General features: G+C 38.3%; 2 protein-coding genes across 2 annotated transcripts in view; both read right to left on the minus strand.

Moving 5' to 3' along the window:
- Positions 1–17,569, minus strand: part of LOC117815424 (sarcoplasmic/endoplasmic reticulum calcium ATPase 2-like) — a 34,883-nt gene extending 17,314 nt beyond the window's left edge. Inside the window, 10 exon segments of the mRNA XM_034687125.1 lie at positions 610–611; positions 1,220–1,289; positions 1,291–1,371; positions 7,974–7,989; positions 9,763–9,901; positions 10,228–10,332; positions 10,424–10,506; positions 12,623–12,640; positions 12,841–12,960; positions 17,125–17,569. Of these exon segments, the coding sequence (XP_034543016.1) occupies positions 610–611; positions 1,220–1,289; positions 1,291–1,371; positions 7,974–7,989; positions 9,763–9,901; positions 10,228–10,332; positions 10,424–10,506; positions 12,623–12,640; positions 12,841–12,958 (632 nt within the window). The 5' untranslated portion in view covers positions 12,959–12,960; positions 17,125–17,569.
- Positions 17,570–20,703: 3,134 nt separating this feature from the next.
- pold4 (DNA polymerase delta 4, accessory subunit) lies at positions 20,704–24,769 on the minus strand. Its single transcript, XM_034687124.1, is given in 5 exon segments — positions 20,704–21,005; positions 23,385–23,496; positions 24,390–24,476; positions 24,655–24,679; positions 24,682–24,769. Coding segments are annotated over 5 exon segments (327 nt in total). The 5' UTR covers positions 24,760–24,769; the 3' UTR covers positions 20,704–20,980.
- Positions 24,770–25,649: the final 880 nt, after the last annotated feature.

The following is a 25,649-nucleotide window of genomic DNA, read 5'->3' on the forward strand; positions in this document are numbered from 1 at the left end:
GGATATTCTCAAAGACAGGATTTACAGTCAACAAAGCAAAGAGCGCACTTCTGCCCGTAAACACGATGGTTTTCCTCATGTACAGTTTGAAAAGACTCAAGCGGACAAAGACGTGATGAAAGACTGTTTTTAAAAGGTACTGTTAAGAGATTTAAAAACCCTTTAGCTGGTTCAGGTTTGATTTTGAACATTATAAACATGTTTAGCCTAAAGTTGGACAACCTACTCTCCGCAGTGCTGCTCTCCGCTGTGTGAACACTATTTAAATATCTCCTGATTCCTTTCTCTATAGTGGTACGTTCTACGATGTTTAACGGATGGTGGCCTTATTTTCTCTATAGTGGTACGTTCTACGCTGTTTAACGGAATGGTGGCCTTATTTGAGTTTTCTCTCCTTCATCCCCTTGTTGTTTTTGCGTGCAATATAGATTAAAAATCTAAGTTTTATACTATAATATTCTGTTGTCCCTTTTACTTTAAGCTACGAGTCTCTAATGTAAATGGTTATGCGTAATATTGTCATGCAGTCAACAAACATTCGCCTATTGGTCTACTATGGGCTAAATCTGAGAATCTGATTCGACTAAGCAAATCCTTAGTCGGGCTCACCCCTTATTTTTATCATGTTAGATCTCAAATTAGTCAGTAAAAGTCAGAATCTAACATCTATGATAACAATTGATGTTAACGGCAGGTTAGAGGGGTTTCCTCCTTATCATTGTTTGTTTGGCACTCAGTCCTGAGGTGAAATCTGTGTCCTGCAGGTCTGCAGTCTGTCCGAGTGATGCTGCTGAATAAAACATCAATGTCTGTTCTTGACCGTTAGACCACTGGTGACTCAGCTGCCTTTGAAGTCTCACAAAGAAAACACAACAAACACCTCAACCAGGACATCAAACAGGGGGTACTCTGCCACTCTGATATGTTTTATGTGTCCCCACTATGATCTATCATATATTCCTGTCATTTGAAACCCCCTTTGAGTTTCCCACTTGAGATTCATACTATACCTGTTCTTCTTTATCATATTCCCCCAGATAACCTATCTTACGGTGAATATAGGATTGATTCATTTCAAATTGTATTATGAGAATACACTCTAAATATGTTAACACTCAATAGTGAATTTAGTAGTTGAATCACCTTGACCTTTTTCTTTGTTGTGTGTTTTTTGTTGTCATACATATTTCAGGAAAAGGTGTTGCTTGTTGAGACTCACAGAAAAGAGCATGTTCTTCTTGTCCTGGTTGACAGGCTCGTGGATAGGTACAGGATCTGTGTGTTGAGCACTGCACAGACTCCCCCGTCAGAATGGACTGGTCCACCTCAGGGTGGTGGAGCGACATGGACGTCAGCCTGATGTCGCTGGGACTTTATTCACCACTAAAGGGAGGTGGGTGGTGACAAAAAAATAATCTCAATTTAGTTTACAAAGTATTTTTATACTTGATCGTGGGCTGTCAGTTCACATTATGCACCTTTTAAACTAACCGTGAGATACTTGTGACAGTGGATTGTGCCACCATTAGACCTGGAGACACTGCAAACACTGCAGCCAAAGCAGCAGGGAACTCATGTATATAGCAATTTATTTTAGTCAAAGTACCAACACCAATATTGGTATTGGCCCATACCACAGCAGTAGATTGAAGTGTTGGGCCAAGCGTCTTGGCACGCAGCCCAAGTTTTGTATTGTCCACTCAACACATTTTTTTGTTTTTATGACCAGTACTCATGTCTGCGCGAATAGAAAAATATTAAATAGTCGTGTGCTATGTATGTCCCACTGTTGTGTTGTTCCTTAAATGGGATGTGATACGACACAAGATGGTGTTTTCGATGCTTTTTTTTTTTACTGTGCAGTAGACCATCAAAAACTGATCTAAAATCTGAGGTCAGTGGTGCAGTATTTCATGTCCTTTAGGAAGCACAGTAGCTATGACAGCAAGATCAGCGTGACTTCTAAATGTGATATTCTTCATTTGTTACACACATATGGAGAAGGCAGCAGTGCTCTACATGAGTATATTACATTTATTGATACAGTTAAATGAACTTTTGCATTGTGGACAGAGGGCGTTGAGACACAAGTAGTTTTTGTCTTTATTCTTACATCATGATGCTGCTTTGGTATGGGGGCCAATATATGGATGACAGAGGATGAGGACACGGTATCTTATCTCCTCTGCCCACCTCCCCTAAGCCTTGCATGGTCCAAAACTCCAGACCGAGACCAACACCAAGCTCTCCATCATGCACGCTCTCTTTGATGTTAGCATCATGACAGCCCTTGAATCCACGCAGACACACACACACACAGATAAAGGGGATTTTCTTTAACAATCCTTGGACATAGCTATCAGTGCCAATTACCATGGTGCCACAGATATTACTAAAGACTAAACTGTATGTATAATGCACAAAGTACAGAATACAGCCATGTGATCAAGCAGCGACACTGAGTAAATAAAGATAAAAACAGCTTACAGCTTACCTCTCCTTGATATTAGTTAGTTAATATTAGATCCTGTCCAATGCCGTCAGTGTGTCCTGAGATATAAATAATTAATGAAGTACAGTTGTGCTCATAAGTTTACATACCCTCTCAGTATTTGTAATTTTTTAGGCAATTTTTCAGAAAATATGTATGATAAGAGGAAAGAAACGTCTTCCTCACTCACTGGTTAGTATGGATGAAGCCATTATTGTCAAACAACTGTGTTTACTCTTTTATATCATAATGGCAACAGAAACTACTCAGGAAATCATAAATTCTGCCAGGGTATGTAAACAACTGCACAACTGTAACAATGCTGTGCTAGTGCGTAAATGTACATGTCTGTTCATTTTGGAAGTCGCTGATCATTTCGTTTTGCAGAGGGATTATATCAGTGGAGAGTAGCATCAAACCATGCCTGGACATAACTCATACAATGACCTGTGTGATTTCTGCATTGCAGAAATACCAGGCTCTTATAGGAATGAGGCAGCAGACTCACTTATGGTTGATTTATGGTAACTTTAAAATCATCTTTAATAATCAAGGGACCTAATCTAACCTCTCAGTGCCCTGCTCTTCATCTAATGGCTAAGACTGTTTGCAACTAAGCTGGTAACATAGGGCCCCCATGTCTTTCAAAGCATATATGTTATACCTGAAGTAATTAGCCCACAAAAATCAACAAACTCTTTTATCTTATTCAGTCTGCCAGTGTGTCGTAGTACTGCAGTGAGCTTTTAAAGACTACAGCTCAACTTCATGCTTGTTTAAACATAGCTGAAATAACACTGTGGCATCTCTGTTTAGCATTCCTGGCAGACATCTTAATGTGCATGCCTGCTGCTCCATCTCTGTCCTCTCCTTCTGCTCTATTGTTATGGGTAATGCATTAAGAGGGAATACAACAAAGCCTCATGGAATATAGCTGATATGGATATATTGGAGAGCACCTCAAAGATGCACATTTCATTTTTTTTATGATAGTAAAATGAAAATAAAATACACAAAAGATAGAAGAATGTTTGGAGTCATGATTTTCCTTTAACAGTACAGCAAGAAAGTGCATAGAAAGATTATGAAAGATCATAATGTCTAACTATTTAGGTGATATACTGTATCTGCATGAATCAATACTGACTGCCAACTTAAATGAATTCAGTACGATCAAAAACTTTTGAACCATGGTTGCCAATGTGAGTGTCTCGCAGGAGTGAGATTTTTATGACATGGACCTTATTCACACTTGCATTTAATCACGTGCACTTATTTGATTACACATGTGATCAGAGAATGATTAGTGATGTTTCTGGCTGCTTTGCGGGGCTAGGGGTGAGGAAAATAGAACAGCACTTCCTTCACTATCTTTCTACGTCTTTTCATGTGTAACTTGCCTCCAAATCTTTCATCTGTCTGATCTATATAGTCGTAATGTTTACTGCCTGGAATGCACGACTTGAGTGTGAGTAGTATCACGTGGGAGGCTAACTCGCATGAAATTGATCTGTACATTTCCTCCAACACTAAACAACTACCGTAAAGACTACAAAAGCTGCTGGTTTAAAAATAGAAATGCCAGTCAGGTTTTTAAATCAGAATCTTCTGTTATGGCTGACCTATGATATAGAGCATCAAATGTATTCAGTTATTTTGCTATTTGGGTGAAGATGTGATAGGATCTTGTTACTTGACTTCCAAGCAATGTGACAAAAGATTTAAGATAAGGAAATTTAATCCAGTCTGCAGCATTTCTTGTAAAACGTTCTCAGCCATTTTTTACTGTTAACATCTGCCATCATTTATACAGATGGAACTTCATCCTGTCAGTCCACTGGCTTATCAAACATTACACATTAGGAGTCATTCATGTGAAAACCTTTTTTTTAATGTAGAGGTTGGTCGTATTCATAGCTAAAATCAGGTGCAGGCTGGGTTGAACACTATCAGCTATAACATCCTTGATACATGAACACAAAAACACATGAGCTTGACCCAGTATGAAAACTGTTGAATCCCCCAGATAGTTGCTGCTATTTTCAGGCTGCTCAGAGAGAGGAAACAGGGTTAGGAGGAGTGTGTGTGTTATTCTTTGTGTATGGATCCAGTGCCCCCCAGTCGGTAGTAAAAGTATTCGCCTCCAGAGCATGGGAACTCGGTGACACCATCAGAGCTGGAACAACGGGATCAGAGCTGAGGCTTTTTTATGCAAACATATAGTTGTGTCTCTTTCTCCCACTTGGAAAAAAAAAGATCAGAGTTACTTTCGGTAAATACTGTGTGTACATATTTTGAAAGAAGCAGGTCAGCAGTTTGCTTTAAGAAGTACTCCTCACCATTAAACTACAAAAAGACACATTTTGTGCTCACTGTTCTGTTCTGCATTACATTGTTCTACACCAAAAAGTTACCTGCAGACCATCTGACGATACAGTGGATCATCAGCAAAGAAAATGACAAGTGTGTCATAGTTAAAGGATCTCTTGCTGGCATTCTAACACCGGACTTCCACTAGATCCCTGTCCGGTCCGTCTCTGATCCGTCACCCGCACCGGATCTGAGAGGTTTCTATTCTAGTCAATCATCACCACAGGATCTGCTCCGTTGCGTTCCCGGCGCGTCTCTTGATCCGGCAGGTCGGAGCCCCTCGGATTAGATACACAGACTTTATTTTTGCCGGATGCCGGAGCACGACGCATACATCTCAACAGAGAAGCTAGGACGGGACAGGAAGTCAGGCACCAAAACAAATTAAAACATCCGGTTAATTTTCTGAATAAAACACTCTGTGTTAACGCCATAGCGTTTTTCACTAACTACAACAACAAACTATCATAATGAGCGGAGCCAGCTGAGTCATCAGGTCAGAGGTTTTCAGAGGCCAATAAAGACAAGATGTATGAGGAAAGGAGTTCGATATTCATTAATGCAGGAAGCACCGCAGGAAAACTTTTGTCACATGACTCCATCTGTCCGCCGGTCCTGCTCCGTGCTGCGTTCTGAAAAACAGCCGGGGTTTGGGAAGGATGAGAGAGTACGGACCGCAGTGGAATCGGAGAGGGAGTGGACATGGATCTAGTGGAAGTCCAGAGTAATTACACTCAAGGTGTACACTCAGACACAGACTATAGCACAGGCTTTCTATCAAGCTAGTATGCTTACAAAACCACCAGTTCTCGTCAGGTTACCCAACCATTACATAAACCTGCGGACACTGACAGGCAAAGTAAAATGTACATAATATAGTAATTCTCTGACCATTTCACCCTCTGTCAGACAGAATGAGGTGTTCAATTATTGACTGTTATATTCAGAATCAGAAGTATTCGTCCTGGGCCAGTTGTACACTGGTGGGGCCGGTGGATCTTGAAAAGCTACTGGCTGTCAATTCAGCTTAATGTCAAGTCAACTGCTGCATATCCATCCAAATCATCAAGAAGAAGGGATTTTTAAAAACAAATAAGAATGACAGCATTCTGGAACAACAGGATGACGTATATTTCTCTACCATGAACAGCATTAAAATGAACAAGGTCTTATTTGGAAGAGCAGCATTGCTTTACTTAGGTCAGTCAAAAAGTACCCTATAGAATAATAAAGTTTTATTTTTGCTGTCCAAGAGGTTTAGCCACATTGAACTTCTTGTGCTGCTCCTCAGACAAAGCACAAGGGAAGGTGCATTTTGAGAAGGACAGTGGGCTCTGCAAAGCATCTCTAAACAGCTAAACTAATCTATCCCTGATGACCATACCTTCATCATACTTGTTTCATCTAGGATAAGCTCCCTGTTCAGTTGTAGGATTGACAAAAGAGTTGACCTAATATATTTAATTGACATAAAAAAGTAGACATAAGAAGTTTTTGGCGGTGAAAAACATGGTCAGTATCAGATGGTAGCAAAATTAACAAGCTTGGTGTGGACTATTTTCACCCTCTGTCCCCGAGACAAAGAAGCTGCGACAAATATGGTGCCATGTGAGCTGCAGCAGTCAAGTCATTTTCAGTCAGTTTGATTTAAATCGACTCAAATCAGAGACTTCCTCAAAGGGTTTCTCATCACACTGTCACTAACAATAGACTGAGCAGTGTCTAGAGATACCAAAGTAGAACCATCTCTTGTTAGGTCCTCTCCACACAGACATGAACTGACAAAGCATCAAAGACAATTATGATCTAAACTATTTACTTCTGAGCAACACATTTTCATTAAATAGGATAAAAAGGAACTTTTTACTACAATAAAATGCTCAATACTTTCAAAAATCTTTACAAGTTTATTTGCTGTGCTTTAATGAACTTAATGCTTCAAATTTTCCTTCGGTAGGCAATGAATTAAAGCAGAAGGCCGATACTTCTATGCAGCCTCTCTTCCCTCAATCCCCACTCTGACTCACACAGATTTATAAATACATACAAACAATTTATACACAGCTGTGCTCTCCAAAAGAAGGAATGCTAACCTTTCACGTGAAGCAGTTAGTCCTTCCCTTATTTCATTAAGCAGACATTTTCTCATGTCCCGAACACACAGTTTCCTCTCAGATACTCTGGGGATACAAATTAATCTTTTTCTATAATGATTTCTTTTTGACTCTGCATTGTAACTTTTTTTTATAAGTCTGGTTTGGTGTTTATCCTTGTTAAGATCTTTTTCAGGAAAGAGCAGGATTAGAAGACTCTGTGAGATTAAATTTGGTATTTTATGCTTCAAAATGACTCAGAATTACTGTTCTGCATCTTTAAAGCATCCCTTTGTCAGTATTGGAAGGATATATTGGCATATAATCTGTCTGTTTTAAATCAGGTTCTCATGACCATTCATCAGTCCAGTTCTTAAACCCTGACAGTGGTTACCTGTTTCTCAAATAATCTATTTCAAAATATCTCTGCTTCTGTCTCTGTTTCTTATGACATATGAACCATTGAAGACTTTGATTCTACTGTGACTCTCCTAAATACTGTACCAAGAGTTAGAACATAACTAAGCAGCATTTTGTTATCATGCAGCAGAGACTGTGAATTATCTCCCAGAGGACATCAGACTAGCCCCAACTCTGACCACCTTTAATTCTAAGCTAAAAACCTTTTCAAAGTTTGTGCACAATGATGACCTTCCCTAAGTAAGGTCTACAGTTTGGTAACAGAAGTATAACAGAAGTATGGTGGAGTACAATACTGTGTCGAGCTTTTTAAGGATATGAACCACCTATGCTACCTAAACAGACTGACTGTGACAAATCATAAACAACTTCAAGGTCTGTGTAATATTAGTGAGTCATATAACAAGTGATATTGGTCTGGGTGAAAGTCAGAATTAGAATAAGCTTTGTTATTGCAGAAGCCAGCTCCTGATCAAGTCAGTTATGGTGGCTGCTTATAAAAGTAATTCACTGGACAGAGGCAGTTACTTGTATGTTTATTCCATACACTGCATTAAAAGGTGGATGACATGAAAGCTCCCAAAAAGTGAAGCCAAAACATTAAGCGCTCCCCTACTGACTGGTCACAAAATAGGTCATAAAGCTGGCCTCTTCCATATTAACAGATGTTGAAAGTAAGAATACTCTTTTAATGTTTTGATATCATGTGTTAGATGATAAAATCTTCATAAAATTAACTGGAGTGGAAGAAAATTACAAAACATAATCTACATTAAAGCTTAGGTGGTAGTCACGGAAAACTAGCATGAATTTGAATGTGGCATGTCCTCAGGGGACTCTGTCTAACACCCCGTGGTGAGAGCTTTTTAGACTCTGATCAGGACTACAGACCTGAACAAAGCATCTCATTGGGTCAGAGGGGACAGGCCTGAGGTCGAGCAAGAGGGGCAGTAAAAAGAGTCAGGGGAAGCAGAGGCAAGGGACGGGGAGTGCACACCGGGGAAATGTACGCGCAGGAGACGAGCAGAACGGCAGGACGGGATTTGATTGGTTTCATAAAATTGGACCCTGATGGCAGGGATTGGTTGGTGTTTTCCCAGGTTTTCTCCGGCTGTAGATATCAACTTTTTATCGCTCTTTTTTAACAACACATAACGTATTGCTTGCCATCAGGACATAAAGATTATTTTAACCAGTATAACAAAAAGTGTATCTTAATCTGACTACCAAGCCCAGCTTTAAGGCTATTAAACAAAGGCATGTGGAATATATTTTGATTGCCTTTCAGTGTAAGCTGAAATCCAGGTCAAAACAATAATGCAGACAAACTAAATGATAAAAACAGAAGTAGACCCATAATTTCAGTGTTCTCTGAGATCAAATGACTCTTTGTCAATGACAGCTTTAGATTCCTGATGAACCGGAACATCAGTTCTGTGGCATCACCAACCAGATCGCCTCTGAGCATGCCTTGGGTCCAAAACATGTTATCTGTACAATATGTCAGCACACAACAGAGCTAACTTATTGCGTCTTTTTTTTTTCTTTTTTTCAAAGGAAAGAGGATAGGGCGCATCATCCATCTTCATATATAGTCAATCTAAACTAGCAGCTAGCAACATGGTCAGCAAATGGCATGTCTTAATGTTAGCTTTCAGAGGCTGGTAATTAGCAAATCAAGCTCACAGTAGCTGAACTATGCATTATGCTTGATCACTACTGAGCATGTGCACTGAAAGAAAGAACAGAAAAGAAAAGAAGTAAGATATTTTACTAATTTGCTTATTTTGTTATCTGATGATGTGGATCATTCAAAATCATATTGGATGAGGCTTCTTTAAAACAATCTTGAGTGTCTAATGTTGTCTATGATTCATGTGACTACATGGACAGAACCCTTTCAAGGAGCTGACTGCAAATCAGATTTTCTACATTTGTGCAATTAATCTGATGCTCTGGTTTCCAATTCTGGTTGAGCGGCTTTTGAATGATGAGTCATTGCTCAGATTATTTATGAGTAATATCCCAGATTACACATGAGTCATAGCAGAGATTATGACGTGGCTGTACTGTTTTTCCTGCACAGTGTCTCTGAAGACATTGTGTGACATAATGCAGTGTGTTTGGGATCACTTTGGTGCCTGAAGTTAACCTGACTCAGCTGAATAGGACCATGGTTCTAAGATTTCTCTGGATTTCACCTGCACTGCACACCTGTATGTACATTCAAACTCCGCCTTTTCACTCAGCTGCATTCTGCACTGATATTAATGCTAATAGATTTCAAGGTTTAATGCTAAAAACTTTGCAACAAGATGCACAACATATCAACAAATACTTATACTACATGTGTACCAAGGATTATGGGAGGGGTTTATTTTTACTTACCAGCGACTTCCACAATGTCTCCAGGGACAATGTCTCTGGCTCTGACTCTTTGGACGCTCTTCTTGTCCTGTCGGTAAACCTTCCCCATCTCCGGCTCATACTCCTTTAGAGCCTCAATGGCATTTTCTGCGTTACGCTCCTGAAAGACAAAGACAAAATTTTATCACAGAACATGAGGTCTAGGTAGGGATAAAATCAGCAGTTTTTTACAAAAACAATTCATAGTTGGGCAGTATTTCTAAATGAGGACAATCACAGCAACTTAAATGACTTTCATTTTATCTAACAAGTCTCTAATGGTAGTTGAGTTTAATAATAGTGAATTCAATGTGATACGAGGGAAGTTCCATAGCCACTAATTTTTTCGAATTCATCTTTTTAATCCAGATTTGGGCTAGTTAACAACGTAGTTACAAATTTGAACAATTTTCTAAAGACACATTGGCTAAAAAAGCCTTGATGTACCTGCCATACTCCCACAATAGCGTTAGCAATGAGGATGAGAAGGATGACGAAGGGTTCAACAAAGGCTGTGATGGTCCCCTCCCCTTCTTCAAACCAAGCCAAAGTCTGAGAAACAGAGGACAAGAGCAGTTACAGTTTCAGTTATAGAGACAAGGGTGAGAGTTCGTGTTCATTGTTGGTTGTGTTTTTTTCTTACAAAGGAGATGCACGCAGCGAGCAGTAAGATCCGAACCAACAGATCCTCAAACTGTTCCAGGACCAGCTCCCAGAGTGACTTTCCTGCACAGGGCAGCAGGAAATGGACAAAGATAGAAGAAACAAATAAATAAAATTAGCCAGTCTAAATGAGATGATAAAGAAGACACAGAGCAGCCATGGAGGGAGAAAAATATGTACCAAGGTTGTTTTTGACAGTAATGTCTGTCAAACTGTGAATGCACAAGATAAAGGTCTGCCTTTATCCAAGCAGCAACCTTCGGCCGCAAGAATTGAAGCCAAAGCGGAAGTGTTAAAAACTGCAGTTTCTCGAGTGTCAGCTTGAGGCTGGCTCCGGAAACTACTGGAAACCACATACACACAAGTGCAAAAAAGGCGATGTTTAGAGCCTAGTACAAAAAATTGTTTCGTCTGAATAGCTAATTTCTCGATCGGCACACACTGTCTGGGGGGGAGAATTTTTCCATAACGTGGCAGTTTCGAAGATATAAAGATTACAAGTTTTCCATTATGAGAAGCATAGCTGACTTGATTGACAGCCGGGGAACAATGTAGCTGTTGGCTAGAAGGCTCAAAACTTGCCTCTTTACATCACACTAGCACAACAGCAGTAAGGTTGAGTTCAGAATTTCCAATATGGCTCCTGCCGACGATTGGCTTCAACACAGCGCTTCAGAAACAGGTCGGTGACATCACAGATAACTACATCCATTATTTAAACAGTCTATGCTTTTATCCTACAACAGGGTTTTACCTGGCCCAAGAGGAGGCACAGGTGGTACCTCCCTTGCCATCTACCCTGGTGGTACTCTGTGTAATTCTCAGGTCTATCAGTGAAGTTTATGAAACCTACTGCTTTCAGCAGTCACAGCTGTATCATATGAAGGATCCTTCTGCAGGTTAAACCTTCATTCAGATATTTTGTGACAAATTATTGCAGGGGACGCAGTTGAGTGATATCTCTGATCCCCGACTAAACCTTTCTCTTCTCTGGGACCGTATGACAATCAATGAAGGCAGCCTCCTTGTAATTTTATATGTATGAAAAACCCTGTGTGAGCATGATGGGCTAATGCTTTGAGTGTTATGAAGTAAAAATGATTGTTTAGTAGGGAAAGGTAACATTCACTTCAAGTTCTTTGAATTGAAAGCCATCCTGGATTATCTAGTAAGCCTGAGGAGATATCTAGGTATGTACTTATCATTATGTACATGAGTATTACTTGGATTTTGAAGTCTCTCTTCACAGCCTGTTCAAGATATAACTGCTGCTAAAGTATTTGGTTCTGTATAAAATGTACAAAAATGTGAAAGAGGGGTTCAATTATCCCTTTATAGATTAATATAAATGTAAGTCTTGAGCTGTCAGGATGTGACGGGGGTGTGGCATCTTAAGAAAGTGTGAGTTGTGAGACCCACATGGTTTTAAAAACTGACTCAAACTCAAACTGACTCAAAGAAGAAGCTAATGTCTAACCTAAAAAATCTGGAAGTATCCATCCATTTCAATGACAATGAGGTCCTGCAGATTCTTACCCTCAGAGCAGAGGGCGAGATTAACCCCTATGTATCAGAGAACAACAAAGCTGCATGAAATGTGTGTTATATGCCTCATTGGACACCTCCTTTGTGTGTTGCATGTAGCCAATTCCTTGTAGGCATTAAGCATACTGTGTAAAATCACATGCTAGGGCCACAACATGCCAGCCTTTGGCTTTCTTTACAGAGTGATTGCAGATTCTCTGTTGGGGGATATTAATTCCAGCTATGTGCAGATGTAGCCCAATGGAAGCAACACTGGGACTTGTAAGACGGTGATTGGGTTATGAAGGGCACCTGTTGGCAAGCTGTGTTTAAGAACACCATTTAGAGCTATCAGGGGAGAAAAGGAGAGCACTCTGAAAGCTTCCTGGCTGCTCCCAGCAGCAGGTTCAGCACCTTGGAGAGCGCTGAAGTGCTCAGTCCTCTTTAATGTAGTTCTATAGAGCATACAGGTAGGTATGTTATCTTGTGCTCCCACAATGTCATTTTGAGCAGTCAGAGTAACAGGACGAACGGAGTGACCTCAATATTCGTCTTTTTTATGTGGACACTCTTGGGCTCTGTAGATGATAATGATGGGAAAGAAAAAGACAAAGAGCGATTGAGTAGGATACAATAAAACAGAATGATAGCTCACCCTCCTCAGCTGGTAATTCTGTAAGCATGAAAGAAAAGATGAGAAAAAAGAGAAGTTTTCATCATCATTTACAAATGGTCATAATTTTGAGCAATGGTTATCGAAAAATATTTTTTTTAAATGACATTTATTGTTATATAATGGCTTATTTGATAAGTCAGTTTTATTTGTAATAGACTCAATTACTGATCAGAAAGGGAATCATTTGTTTCTCATACCGTTAGGTCCCCATCGCTCCCTGTTCTTCTTCAACTGCTCACAGCTCAAACCTGTAGACTCATTTACGCTGAAGAAGCCCAAAACCTCCTCCACCGTCTTAGTATGGGCATTATCCATCACTACAGAGCGTGGAGAAAGAAGACAGAGCAATATCAATACCCGTTAGAAATAACTTTAGCAACATATATCACAATCAGTCTTCAAACCAACAGAGGCAATTATACAACAGTAGGAAAAGCAGGTCAATTAAAATAGTTTGTAGTGTTTATAATCATCTGTCTTCACATACAACTATAAGATAAATATTTTATCTGCGGTTAGCAGTATAATGAGGAAAACAACATTTCTGCTGTGTCAAAAGGCTTTTTTCTGTAGCCATGAAGTTGAAAAAGTACGAGAGAAGGTGCAAACTGATTTTGAACTATTTCAACGTCAGTAATAAAGAATGTCAAAGCATTATCTGCACTATAAAGATGCCTGCATCCTCTATATGTGTATTTGCACCTGCTTTGATAATTTCACACTGTTACAGCATTACTCGGCCTGGGAATCCAATAAACTCCACAGCCAAGCAACCACACGAACTGAAACCTGCAGAGACAAACAGGCCCGAGAGATATGAGTTACTATCCATAGGGTGTGAGCTGACTCTAAGAAAACATCTCCCTATGTTGCATCAAGATAGACCATGTGTTTTTTGCATTGTGCTTCACTGAACGGCTACTTACTCACGTTGAATCATATTCCATTAAAAATGTCCTTGATTTAATTTGAAGCAATAAATTGCCTCTCTTGTTTAGACAAAAAATTTGCTCTTTATGTGTGAACTTCGATTTTATGTTGTTTTGGTTTTGTATTGCCATTTATGCCATCTGGGTTTGCTTTTCTTATAAGCATTTTACAGGTTACTAACCCTAACCCCAACCATATGAAATAAACCCATATATAAATCAGCCAGGATTCTACTCAGTGTTTAACTTGAATATGTAACCTGCAATACTTTCTCTCTGTCAGGGGGGTGACTTTAAATACTCCAAAAAAGAAAAAAAACGCATGAACACTCCTGCAAAGCCTGTCAAAAATATAGACCTTTTTTTGATTTCCTGGTTCCTCTCCTGCACATCTGTTTTAAGAAACCGATTTAGGAAGTATATTCTATAGTTTAAGTATCCACAAAGAAAATGTGCAAAATTAAATTAAAAAAGCAAGTTACTACTAGCTGATTTTAGCATAACCACCTATGACACAGGAATTAGCCTATCACAGTTTGGGATTAAGGGGTGGCAGCTATGAAAGCAAATATGTACCAAATTAAAATTGGAAAATTAAATTGCATTAACAGAGAGGCTTATTCTATTTCCAAATATGGGTGCATTGTGTGACTCATAACTAAAAAAAAAATCTTCAACAATGCTAATTATTTCATACAATTAAAATGAAAAAGAAAATAACATTTGCTTTTTAATTTTCAAAAAATGCACCCCTAAATCATCATAATTCAAATTAAAAAGAAAATTAAAAAATTAAAATGCATTCACAGATATGCTTCTTAATTTTCAGATTGAATACACATTGTTTTTACTCAAAAATAAAATTAAAATGCAATCCTTCCTTTTTCATTTTAACTTTCATGTTCAAGTTTGCACATTTTGTAACACAATTGAATTGAATACAGAAAGGACATTGCTTTTGCGTTTTCAAATCTGCTCTGCAAAGTCTGTCACAATATTCAAACCAACTCGAAAATGAAATTGCAATGTGCGCGGTGCAGAAAAGTGATGTCAGACTTCACCTCGCAGTCCGACTGTTTCTACCACACATCCAGTACGGGAGGCTGGTGGTGTGCTCTTAAAGGCTAGTGCGATCTGTCAGTGTCCACAGAAGAACAGTCTGCTGTGGCGCTCTGCATGGTCCTTTCCTCAGCTCAATGAACCTTCGGCGAGCATGGCGTTCCTTGGCAAGGTGGTACAGTCAGTCTCGGAATTGGCTGACCAGGTGGAGCAGAGAAATGTTTCCGAGTTAAGAATGGTTTATACTTCTGCGTCGCCCCTACGCAGCAGGGGAGACTCTGGCCGAATATTCAGCTGTCACGGACTCAGATATTAACGAGGATGGATGCCCTAACCAACCTTTTATCAGTCAAGGGATGACCAGTCATTAACATCCCCTTCAAAATCCTTGAAAATTATTTGTTACATGGCTTTAAAGTGAAGGAGATTGCAGAGCTGTTTGGCGTAAGTGAAGGGGATGTTGATGGCTGGTTGTCCCCTTTCGGGTCCAGACACTGACACAGCGAATCGATCGGGGACTGATAACAGGTTGGTTAGGGCATCATTAATATCTGTGTCCGTGACAGCTGAATATTCGGCCAGTCTCCATGATGCGTTCGACTTGGTCAAGGACGTCTAAATGGGAAACATTTCTCTGCTCCACCTGGTCAGCCAATTCCGAGACTGACTGTACCAACCTGCCAAAGAACGCCATGCTTGCCGAAGGTTCAGTGAGCTGAGGAAAGGACCATTCAGAGCACCACAACAGACTCTTCTTCTGTGGACCCTGTTGGCTGACAGATCGCACCAGCGTTAAAGAGCACACCACCAGCTTCCTGTACTGGATGTGTGGTAGAAACAGACTGCCAGGTGAAATGTAACGTCACTTTTCTGCGCTGTGCACATTGCAATTTCATTTTCGAGTTGGTTGAAGATTTGAAAACCCAAAAGCAATGTCCTTTCCTTTTTCATTTCAACTGTGTTACAAAATGTGCAAGCTTGAACATCAAAGTTAAAATGAAAAAGGAAGGATTGCTTTTTAATTATATTTTTGAGTAAAAAAATGCGTATTCATTCTGAAGATTAAGAAGTATTTCTGTGAATGCATTTTAATTTTTCAATTTTCTTTTTACTTTGAATTATGAAAATAATTTAAGGTGCATTTTTTGAAAATGAAAAAGCAAATGTTCTTTCCTTTTATTTTAATTGTGTGAAATAATTAGCATTGTTATCAATTAAAATTAAAATGTGAAAAGGATCATTTAATTTTTATTTTAGTTATGAGCATAGACTGTATAAAATATGGACGTAGTATCTGTGACGTCACCCATCTGTTCCTGAGAGCTGTTTTGAAGCAAATCGACGGCAGCAGCCATATTGGTAATGTGGAACTCAACTAGGCAGTGTGATGTAGTGTGAGCCTCTTAGCCAATGGCTGTGTATTCCCGACCTGGAGTCACGTCAGTCATGTCCTTATTTGGGCAAAACTCGTAATCTTAATAACTTCTGAACCGTCACGAAAAAAAATTCACCCCCCGTACAGTGTGTGCCATTAGAGAGATTAGCTTTGTAGAGCCAAGATGTTTTTTTGAACCAGGCTGTAAACATGTTTATTAATGCTGCAAAGATCGTCTTTTTCCATTCATATCTATGTGGTTTCCGGTGTTTCTGCAGCCAGCCTCAAGCGGATTTTCGATGTATTGCAGTTTATAGCACTTCCGCATTGGCTTCATCATTTGAGACCGGAGTTTGCCGCTTGGTTATGAGTCACATAATGCACCCATAATTGGAAAAATAATAAGCATTTCCGGTAATGCAATTTAATTTTCAAATTTGCATTTTCATTTTAATTCCGGTACATATTTACTGCCATAGACATCAGGGGTTGCCCATCAATTTTCGAACGGAGGGGCCGCGGCACCCCTGTCCATCTCTTCGGACACACCCCTGTGTGTTTGATGCTTGATATAATATCAAATACTAACAGACATGATATTCACTGCTGATGAGGGTTCCCAAAAAATGACGTGGCTATATAATTAACTCTTCAAGAAATTACAGAGAACGACAGGTTATAGAAGCACAGCAACTTACAGCTTTCTATCCAGCCAGGAGTTAGCAGATAACTAGCTTGTAAGAAACATACGTGTATGTGTAAGTGACTCGCTAGCTTGAAGCTAACGGTTTGTCCCAGCCGTTAATCCTTGGGTGTTCTACCGAATACTGCTACCTATTGAGATGTGCAAATAAGCGGCTCTGCACAGATAAGCGCATGCGCACAGCCACAATCTTGGGCGTTAGTCACATAGATAAATAACATCTCCTCTGAAATCTTAAATAAAGCTTTTGTGTTTTGGTGATCGAGAAACTTTTGCTCACAGCATAAATTGATTGAGCCGTGGTTTAATATAACGAGACAATGTACTGGAAGCATTATGTAATAGCGGATATTGAGAGCCTCTTCGAAAACGCAGCACAACACGACAGAACACCAGAGATGAACAGGTTGCTTACCAGAGCGGTTGCTGTGCCCGTGTGGCGTCGGTCCACTATCCCTACAGTTCAATAAGAGTATATATCACAGCACCATGCGTTTGTGGTTAATTTCTTCACTGCGACAATATCAAAGCAGCAAAACGAGATGAAAAATTGTTTTTACTCCAGGCTATCCTAGCTGAGTTATCCAGTGACAGCAGCTCATGAGTGAAAAATCATCATGACGATATTTCCATTGAGGTGGTATCTGATTCCTGCGTTGTAAAAATGCTGTCCGATGAAAATTAAGGCTTGTTTAAGGCAAATATTTTTCAAATTGTATTCAACGCTATTTAATCAAGACAGTATGCTATAATCATTCCTTAGCGGAGAGTCTGTGGGTCACTAATATTCTGCCTACAGGCTTCTTCAACATCCACAATCTGCCACAAGCTTGATTGTTTCAAGACACAACTTCCGGTTTGACCTTTCAAAGTAAATGCTTCCCTATGGAATTTGAGGTATGGAAACCCTGAACTTTTTTGCATCCATACCTTACTCACTCTCTTTCCCTAAAACAGGACATTTCAGTTGTTTATTCGAAATTTCTATGTTTGTATTTCGTTATTTCGTGATAGCACAGCTTTGGGATTCTATATCATACTTGTTTAGATATGATAGAACAAATCAAACATAGAAATAGGCTAAACCTACCTCATTGGTGTGGGCACGTTGTTGTCTGTACTGTCACAGTTTCTAGCCTATCGTTTTGTTTTTAAATCTTTCCAGATATACACAGTTATCATGAGAAAACAAGCTTTATTATTTGAAGTAATGAGATAACTTACCAGTTAGAAAGGGGAAATCAGCTTTAATAACCAGAGTTCACAAGAAAAATAGTTTGAGATATTGAGAAAAAAAACATCAGAAATCTATAAGTTTCTTAGAAAAACAAGCATTGTTATGCCAAGGTAATAAAATACATGTATAGTTTTCCCAAGAAAACCAGCTAAATTATCTTGCATAATGAGATGGGGAAATCAGCTCTCATATGAATAAAACAGCAAACAGAAAAAAAGGTCGAACTTTCAATATTTTGAGCAATTGACAGCATGGAATAATGTGGTCTGAATTATCACAGTGAACAGACTTTTTTTTCTAGATTGCCAGAAAGTTGTGCTAATGCCATGACAAACCTTGCTTTGTTATCTTGAGATAATAAAATAAAAACATCTTTCTACACAGGGACCGATATCATTATCTCAAATTAGGAGATAAATAAGAGGAACATCTTGAGAATAATAACTTAGGAATATTATTTTCCCCTGAAAATGAGTGTTATCTATAATGAGGTGGATAAGTTAGGCTCCCAATGAAAGTAAAATAAAAAACTTGTTATGATAGGAAACATCTGCATCTCAAGATTACTAGATAATAAATAGAGATCTCAAGATAACAAATTACTTAGTTGCTTATAACTGGAAAAATTAGCACCCCTTTCTCCAGATAACAAGATTAATTTATCTGAGATAATGGAAATGCCAGCATTGCTGTCTTTAGAGAGTTGTGTATAAGTACAGATCTCTATAAAACTACTAAAAGGTCATATTTATGGGAACATTCTGATGTTGAGATAATTATTCAAAGTTCTAATGTAATGGAAAAAAACATTTTTTGTTCCCTAATAATATGAGGAATTGACTTGTTATCCATGAAAAACTGTCTACATAAATGTATGGATATATGTCTGCTTGGGACTTGTTTGTGATCTAGAAATCTAGATATTTCTAAAGACGAACTTGTATTGTTTCTTTAATAACTGCACTACCTATGGTAAGTATAAAATTGCCAAAGACAAACGCAGTCTAAACAGTGTTGTAGAATCTGCTCTACATTTACTCATGTGAAAAAGAGGGATTTGATATTTGAGCTTCTTCTGGGCATGTTCTTTTAAGGGAATTTTCTGTCACCATATGGGTGTCATTATGTTTTATTTGCTTGAAAAATAAGGAGCTACTGTTTATGTCGTCGCTGTGTTTTATTCTGTATTTTAAATACAAGCTGCTCCAAACTAATTGTTTGAATTTAAATACTTGTATTGTAAAGGAAGGATGTCATACGTTGTGTATCATCGCTGCTAATTTCGTCTAGCTTGATGCTGCCGTCCCGCACCGAACGTGATTAGCAGACTTCGCAAATGCACAGACCCAATAGAACTCAGAAAGAACCAATCAGAAGCTGATAAGTCATACTGATGTAATACCTTAACAAATCAGCATGACGCGTCCTCTAAGACCCGCCTATTTGAACCTATACCTTGGAAATGTCCGGCCTTACATCTACGTCATCACACTCTAAATCCAATCAAGTGTAGTGCGTCTACTGTCGTCCCATGCAGCGTCAAGCGAACCAATCAGCGTTCAGCTGCTGTTTTTGACAATAATACAGACCAATCGGATAGCGCCGGAGGCGGGACAAAATTTAAGAAGTAGCGAGCTATCTTCCCTTCAACAACAAAACATCTGATACAACATCAGTTGAAAGAGAAAAATAGAAAATCATATGATAAAAATGATGGAAACGAAATTAAAATAGAAAGTGACTGATTATTTCATTTTGTTATGGCTCTTTTATGTGGTAGAAGGTAACATATTTAGTAGACAAGAGTAGTTTTCTTGTGGTTAGTGTTCATAAATCCATTTGAACATGGGTTACTGTTTGGATTTTTTAAACTTTAATTTTAATAAAAAATCATGTATAGGAGACATATTGTTATCAAACCATAAATGCTTGACAATAATTGGCTTCGTTATAGTTTGAGTGGTGATTTTTGCAGGTACCAAGAACTCAACAAATCCAAATCAGTAGAATAGAATAGAATAGAATAGAATAGAATAGAATATACCTTTTCTTATTCATCCCCCCAAGGGGGAAATTCAGGTGTCTGGCAGATAAAATGATAAAAAAAAAAAAATCACATAAAACATAAAACAAGTTATTCAGGTGTCTGTCAGCTCATCTCCCATTGGCTAGAGAGTTATGAAGCCTAATGGCTGCAGGGATGAATGATTTTCTGTATCACTCAGTCCTGCAGTGCAGAGATGAGCCGTCCCCTGCTGCTGTTTCTCTGGTCCACAAAGAAGTTGTGAAGTGGGTGATTTGTGTTATTTAGAATGACCTCTAGCGTGAATACATAGGAAATGCAAATTATACCTAATGGCACTCAATTATATAAAATTCTTAACTATAATATTCTGCACCATGGTCATATTGAAATCATCAAATAAAAAAATGTATTTTATTTAAACACACCCAGTATCTGCATTGCTCTGAGATACTTCCAGCTGAAGTTTAATTTGAGACTCATTTGCTAAGATTTTCTAACTAACAAATTTTTTTTTGGATTAAATCCATTTGAAATTTGGATGATTTATAAAGAGATATTTTTTGTCTTTGTTCATTATGTAGTCACTCATACCCCCCCCCTCATGTATCTCACTGTGTTCATTTAGTTCAGATATAAAAGACAGAAGCAATGTATGTCAGTACAGTACACAGGGGAGCGAATTATGGGAATGTGTAACAAGGTGCTTTCCCGGCCTCCATTAAATAAGACAGTTTTTTGGTAGAACTTTTTTTATTAAAAACATTTATAAAACAAAAGAGTTCACAAACACATCTATGATTTTTTTCTAACACTTTCTGTCTTCAACTGAAGGACGGTTCTCTTCTCTGCGACTCATTTCCAGTTTTAAATTATTTTTTTACATATTTTTTAAAATTTACAGATAAAAGGTTTATCGTTACTTAGAGATATATTGTGATTAGTGTTGATACAAATGAACTTGACTTTTCTGGAAGTTTGCACACGTTTCTCTTTCTTTTGATGATTTCTTCACAGCGGATAGTCACACCACAGGCTGAAAGACAAGACAAACACATTTATCATGTGTTGAAATGCAACTTAGACAATTAAGTTAAGAGGAGTTATTGCAATTTATTTTTAAGCTGCACCCATATGTTATTCTATATATCAGTGAATAATGCATACAAAGGTTCTGTGATTGTTTCGGTATGCAGCTGAAGCTCTCTCCTCTTTCTGAAGCCACCAGACTTGACTGGATGTGTAAGTGTGTTTACACCACATTGTGAGAGATTCAAATCGGGCATTTTAAAACATGTCACACAATGACACTAACCAGGCAGCGGAAGGACATGCAACCTTCATGTTCTGCTTTGTCAAATTTCTGTTTTTGTTTTGGTGGCTTTAAAGAGAGCAATTTAAAAAAGCAACGATTTCTAATTAACAGAATGAAAAAAAGTATCTCCCTCTTTAGTTAAAAGGTCTGTAAAGCTGTCATATGTATAGAACATGTAGAATACCAATCTGAGAAACTAGAAAGTTTAGTGTAAGTACAAGCAGTGTTGTAGTCAGGCCACTAAATCTCAAGTCTTAGCTGAGTCTCCAGTCCTCAGCCTATAAGTCAGAATCATCAGAGGAGGATCAAGTCATGTCCCAATTACCCATGTCTGGGTCAAGTCCTCATTATTATTATTGTTACATGAAGGAGCGCTGTTTGAACATGGACCGACTGTATTGAACACTTTGAATGTGTTGAAAACAAATCTAATTTATTAACATTAGAATCTGTCAGTGTGTCATGAGATTAAAAGGATCAGTGAAGTCACAGCGCTGTGTATCATTTGTAAATGAGCACAGCTCTCTCTTCATATGGATATGCACTCATTAATTCTGCTGTGATATGGATCAATGCAGGTGTTCTAATAAACTTAAAATGACATGCAGCTCTCATGATATTAAATCAGAACTTTAACTAAGCAAATATCTTGGACCAAATGTTGAGTCACTTAAAGTAATATTTCAGTGTTTTTGAAGTGGGGTTGTATAAGTTTTAAATCACTATTAATTGTATGCGCCACAACAGATGCTGCTCAGTTAGGCCCCTGTATTGAGAAACTCCAGGGAGCAAAAATTTCAAAATAGACTATGTATCAGTGATGTAGATTATAGATCTGATTAGCTGATCAATGCGCTGCAGGCTGAAGAGCATGTCTGCGTTGTGTCCGCAACTAGTGCAAAAACGAATGGGCTATCTGGTGGAAAAGTGAAGTGCTGAAAAAAATCTCAGTAGAGCGTACACCTACAGTAAACTGAGATGAGTGCTTGGGTCAGAGTCTTTCAAAATGAGCTAAATTACTCAGCAGAAATGGCCCTGTCTGCAGATATCTGTAGCCGAGCTTGCCTGCTGTTGCTCCGTGGAGTTTCTCCATACACGGGCCAAGCTGAGCAGCATCTGTTGTGGCTAGTACAATTACGAGTGATTTATAACTCATACAACCCCACTTCAAAAACACTGTTTGTTTGTTTTACCACTAGTTAGCCAACAGTGACGTTATCAACAGTCCAAGTAGGCTACCTCTGTCACTTTAGTAATACAGTAAATAAATTATTACAGCCTTATCGAAAAAACATTTTAACTCCGGTCATACTTGAGTCCAAGTCCTGGACTCGAATACACCACTGTGTAAAATAATTACATCACTGCCTTTACAGATAACTTCAAACACCACAACATATAAAATATAAGATTCTGGTTTCAGTGTTTTGAATCAACATAATTCCTCCCTAAATAATGGATATGTTGTTTTCTTTCTGCAATAAAATGATTAATCAAATGGTAGATGATTGAGATGAATACTCTCAGAAATCACACTTGATTAGGGAGTTTTTGACATGCAGACTTATTATACAAAATGGTGCTGGAAGCCCTGTTTCACTGATTGATTGATTTGACTTCATTGTCAGACAAAACTAGAATTTTGTCTCATATGACAGCAGCTCTGTTTGCAACATATACTGTAATTCAAAGACAAGTTACAAAGACACAAAGATATTTTCACAAGCTGAATAGTGTATCAATTAACTTTAGGATTGACTGTGTGCTAATGAGTGCTTCAGTCTGACCTTATTAAATTGTGATGCCTTGTATCTCTTTTTGAAGGTCCTGGTTCATGCTCATTGTTCAAAGCACAGTAGGGGTCAAAGATGATGCTGGTAACTAGCCTTAAAATGTTTTAGCATTAAAACTTAAATAATTGATTTGCTTTGCTTCCTTATATGAGATTACTTCTTACTGTAACCTGTCTTCTGTGAGTCTTTGATGCAGCGACAAATGAGCTGATGCAAAGTGAGCACAATGTGGTGATTTTCAAACACGTCATCAAACCCCTGCTACTCCAGACAATTTGTGAGTCAACTTGTGTATGTGTGTGTATACCTCTGGTTGTACTCAGGGTCAGTGTTTGTCTGAAGCAGCAGGTATCTGATCTCCTCAGGTGGGTTAAGACCATGAAGTTTTGCTCTCTCCCATCTCTGCAGCCGTCTGATACCTGAGAGAGTAAAATACACGAGATCAATGATACAGTCTTTTGAAGGATTAAAATCTGTTTCTGCAGAGAAACATGAAAACACAATAAGACTATTTTATTCTTAGGGACCGTTTTGTGCAACAGCTGCAGTGCAAACTAGTTTATCTTACCAATCAAACATCCTCAAGGTCTTGGACAAAAATGTTGCTAATATAAATTTTTTCAAGTTGGACAGTGTGCATGCTTTTTGCAACTTTAAGATTTCATGTCAACAATTACTTGATTGCCCCGGAGCACGTTAGCGCAATGCTAATATTAATGTCATCAATCATTGTGCAAAAAAAACAAAACAAGTTTAACTTGTACCATGTAAAACATACCTTCCTTATTTGTATGCAGCATTTGTAAAGTGTTCACCTTGAATTTACACGACTGGAATCAACAAATCAAACCAGAACTGGCATCATTAGTGACTGATATGTTTTATTAGCTGGGGTATGAAAATAAGGAAAACAGTCATCTCAGATCTGAAAACAGCACTTCATACATGTCTTCATAAAATAGAGAAAGAAAAGTTTTCAAACATTCTTTTTTAGCTCTAAATGGCCCAAATCTTCTCTGAGTTATTCCAGACCACATTGGGTCTCACAGGACAGGTTTACACTGTGTTTCTAGGACTGGACACAGTTTGGCAAACTAGTCTTGGGTTCCTTCGACAATACCCTAGGTCTGCAAGAACTATTATTAAAATGAGAGCTTTTAAAACTATTGTTAATGAAGCTTTCCAGTACATAGGAAAAACTTTTATAACATCGGTGCATCCAAAATGTAACCCAGGAGTAATAACTATGCAAACACCACTTAAAAATACCTCTTTTCAGTTATTTTATGGTGAATCAATGTGTCAATTTTACCTGTGCACGGTCCAAATCTCCAGTCCAGGTCAAACTGTTGGAGCTTCTGCAGCTCTTCCTCTCGGACTGTTTTGGTTACTTGTTCTGCTTCAACAAAAACATTCCAGGGAATTAAGCAACTATTGCTGATGTAAAACAATGTTTCAGAGAGGTATAACAGAGTTAATATCAATAACAGTCACGTGAAATGAACTACTGTTAAACTACAAATTTACATATATTATACACTAAACAATAAATCACAAATAGCTCTGCTGCTCTTCACCTTTCTGTGGAGGAGGAGATGGAGCCTCTTCTGTCGTTTGCCTCCCCTCCTTGCTTTCTTCACCACTTTGAATGAATCAGTTATCAGTCCATGTTTGGTAGTCATGGTGACTTATCTACAACATAAAAACACATATTTAATGTATGCTTTCATGGAGCCTTAATGGCATTGATTTTATTCATCTCACATCATAAAATTGTTCTAATATGAAAGATGTTCATTTTTAAAGATAAAAATTGATGTCATTGTATTTGTCTACTGCCTCTTGCAAGCTGCTTATTTAACATTCAAAGCAGGGATGCACTGATGCACAAACGTAGTGTCAGAAGTAGCAGCATTCTTGACCTGATGGTGCGCATCTGATGGCAGTAGATGATGTAAATCTGTGGCCTCACATCAATAGTACTGAAAGCGAGTAAACCCCTTGTTAAAGCGTGCTGTAAGGTTCTTAATAATGCTAACAGCATCTAAAAGGATTCAAATACATAAAAAGCACATGAGTAACTACTGCTCTACTAGTTTGTAATTGTTCATAATGAATATTATAGATTTTCTGTCTGCAAAACCTTTTCTGTTTAATACAGACGTGTATCGCACTCACGTGATAAAAGAACATTTCCTTTGCTTTTCTGAATTAATTAGATAATGTCTCAGAATTAAGAGAAAAGTTTAAATGACTAAACAAAATTCTGCTCTGTTTTTCTGAATTAATGAGAAATCCTGCCTCAGTTTAACTATGGGTAGCTATCAAGCATTTTAAGCATTTGTCCAGTTGTCTCTTACGTCGCCATGTAACCATCCTGAATGTGTCAGGTACATCATCGTATCACATCCTGCAGACAGAGTGAGCTTTTCGTCTATACACTGCGGAATTAAAACATTAAAATATACTATGTCATTAAAAGACATGAGTTCTACAACTACTTAACCTGTCTTTAAGAAAGATACGGAAGAGGATTAGGGCCACTGAAAAAAATAATAAAAAAATCATGTGC

Source organism: Notolabrus celidotus, chromosome 7 (genome assembly GCF_009762535.1).
Source record: "Notolabrus celidotus isolate fNotCel1 chromosome 7, fNotCel1.pri, whole genome shotgun sequence".
Lineage (NCBI taxonomy): Eukaryota > Metazoa > Chordata > Actinopteri > Labriformes > Labridae > Notolabrus > Notolabrus celidotus.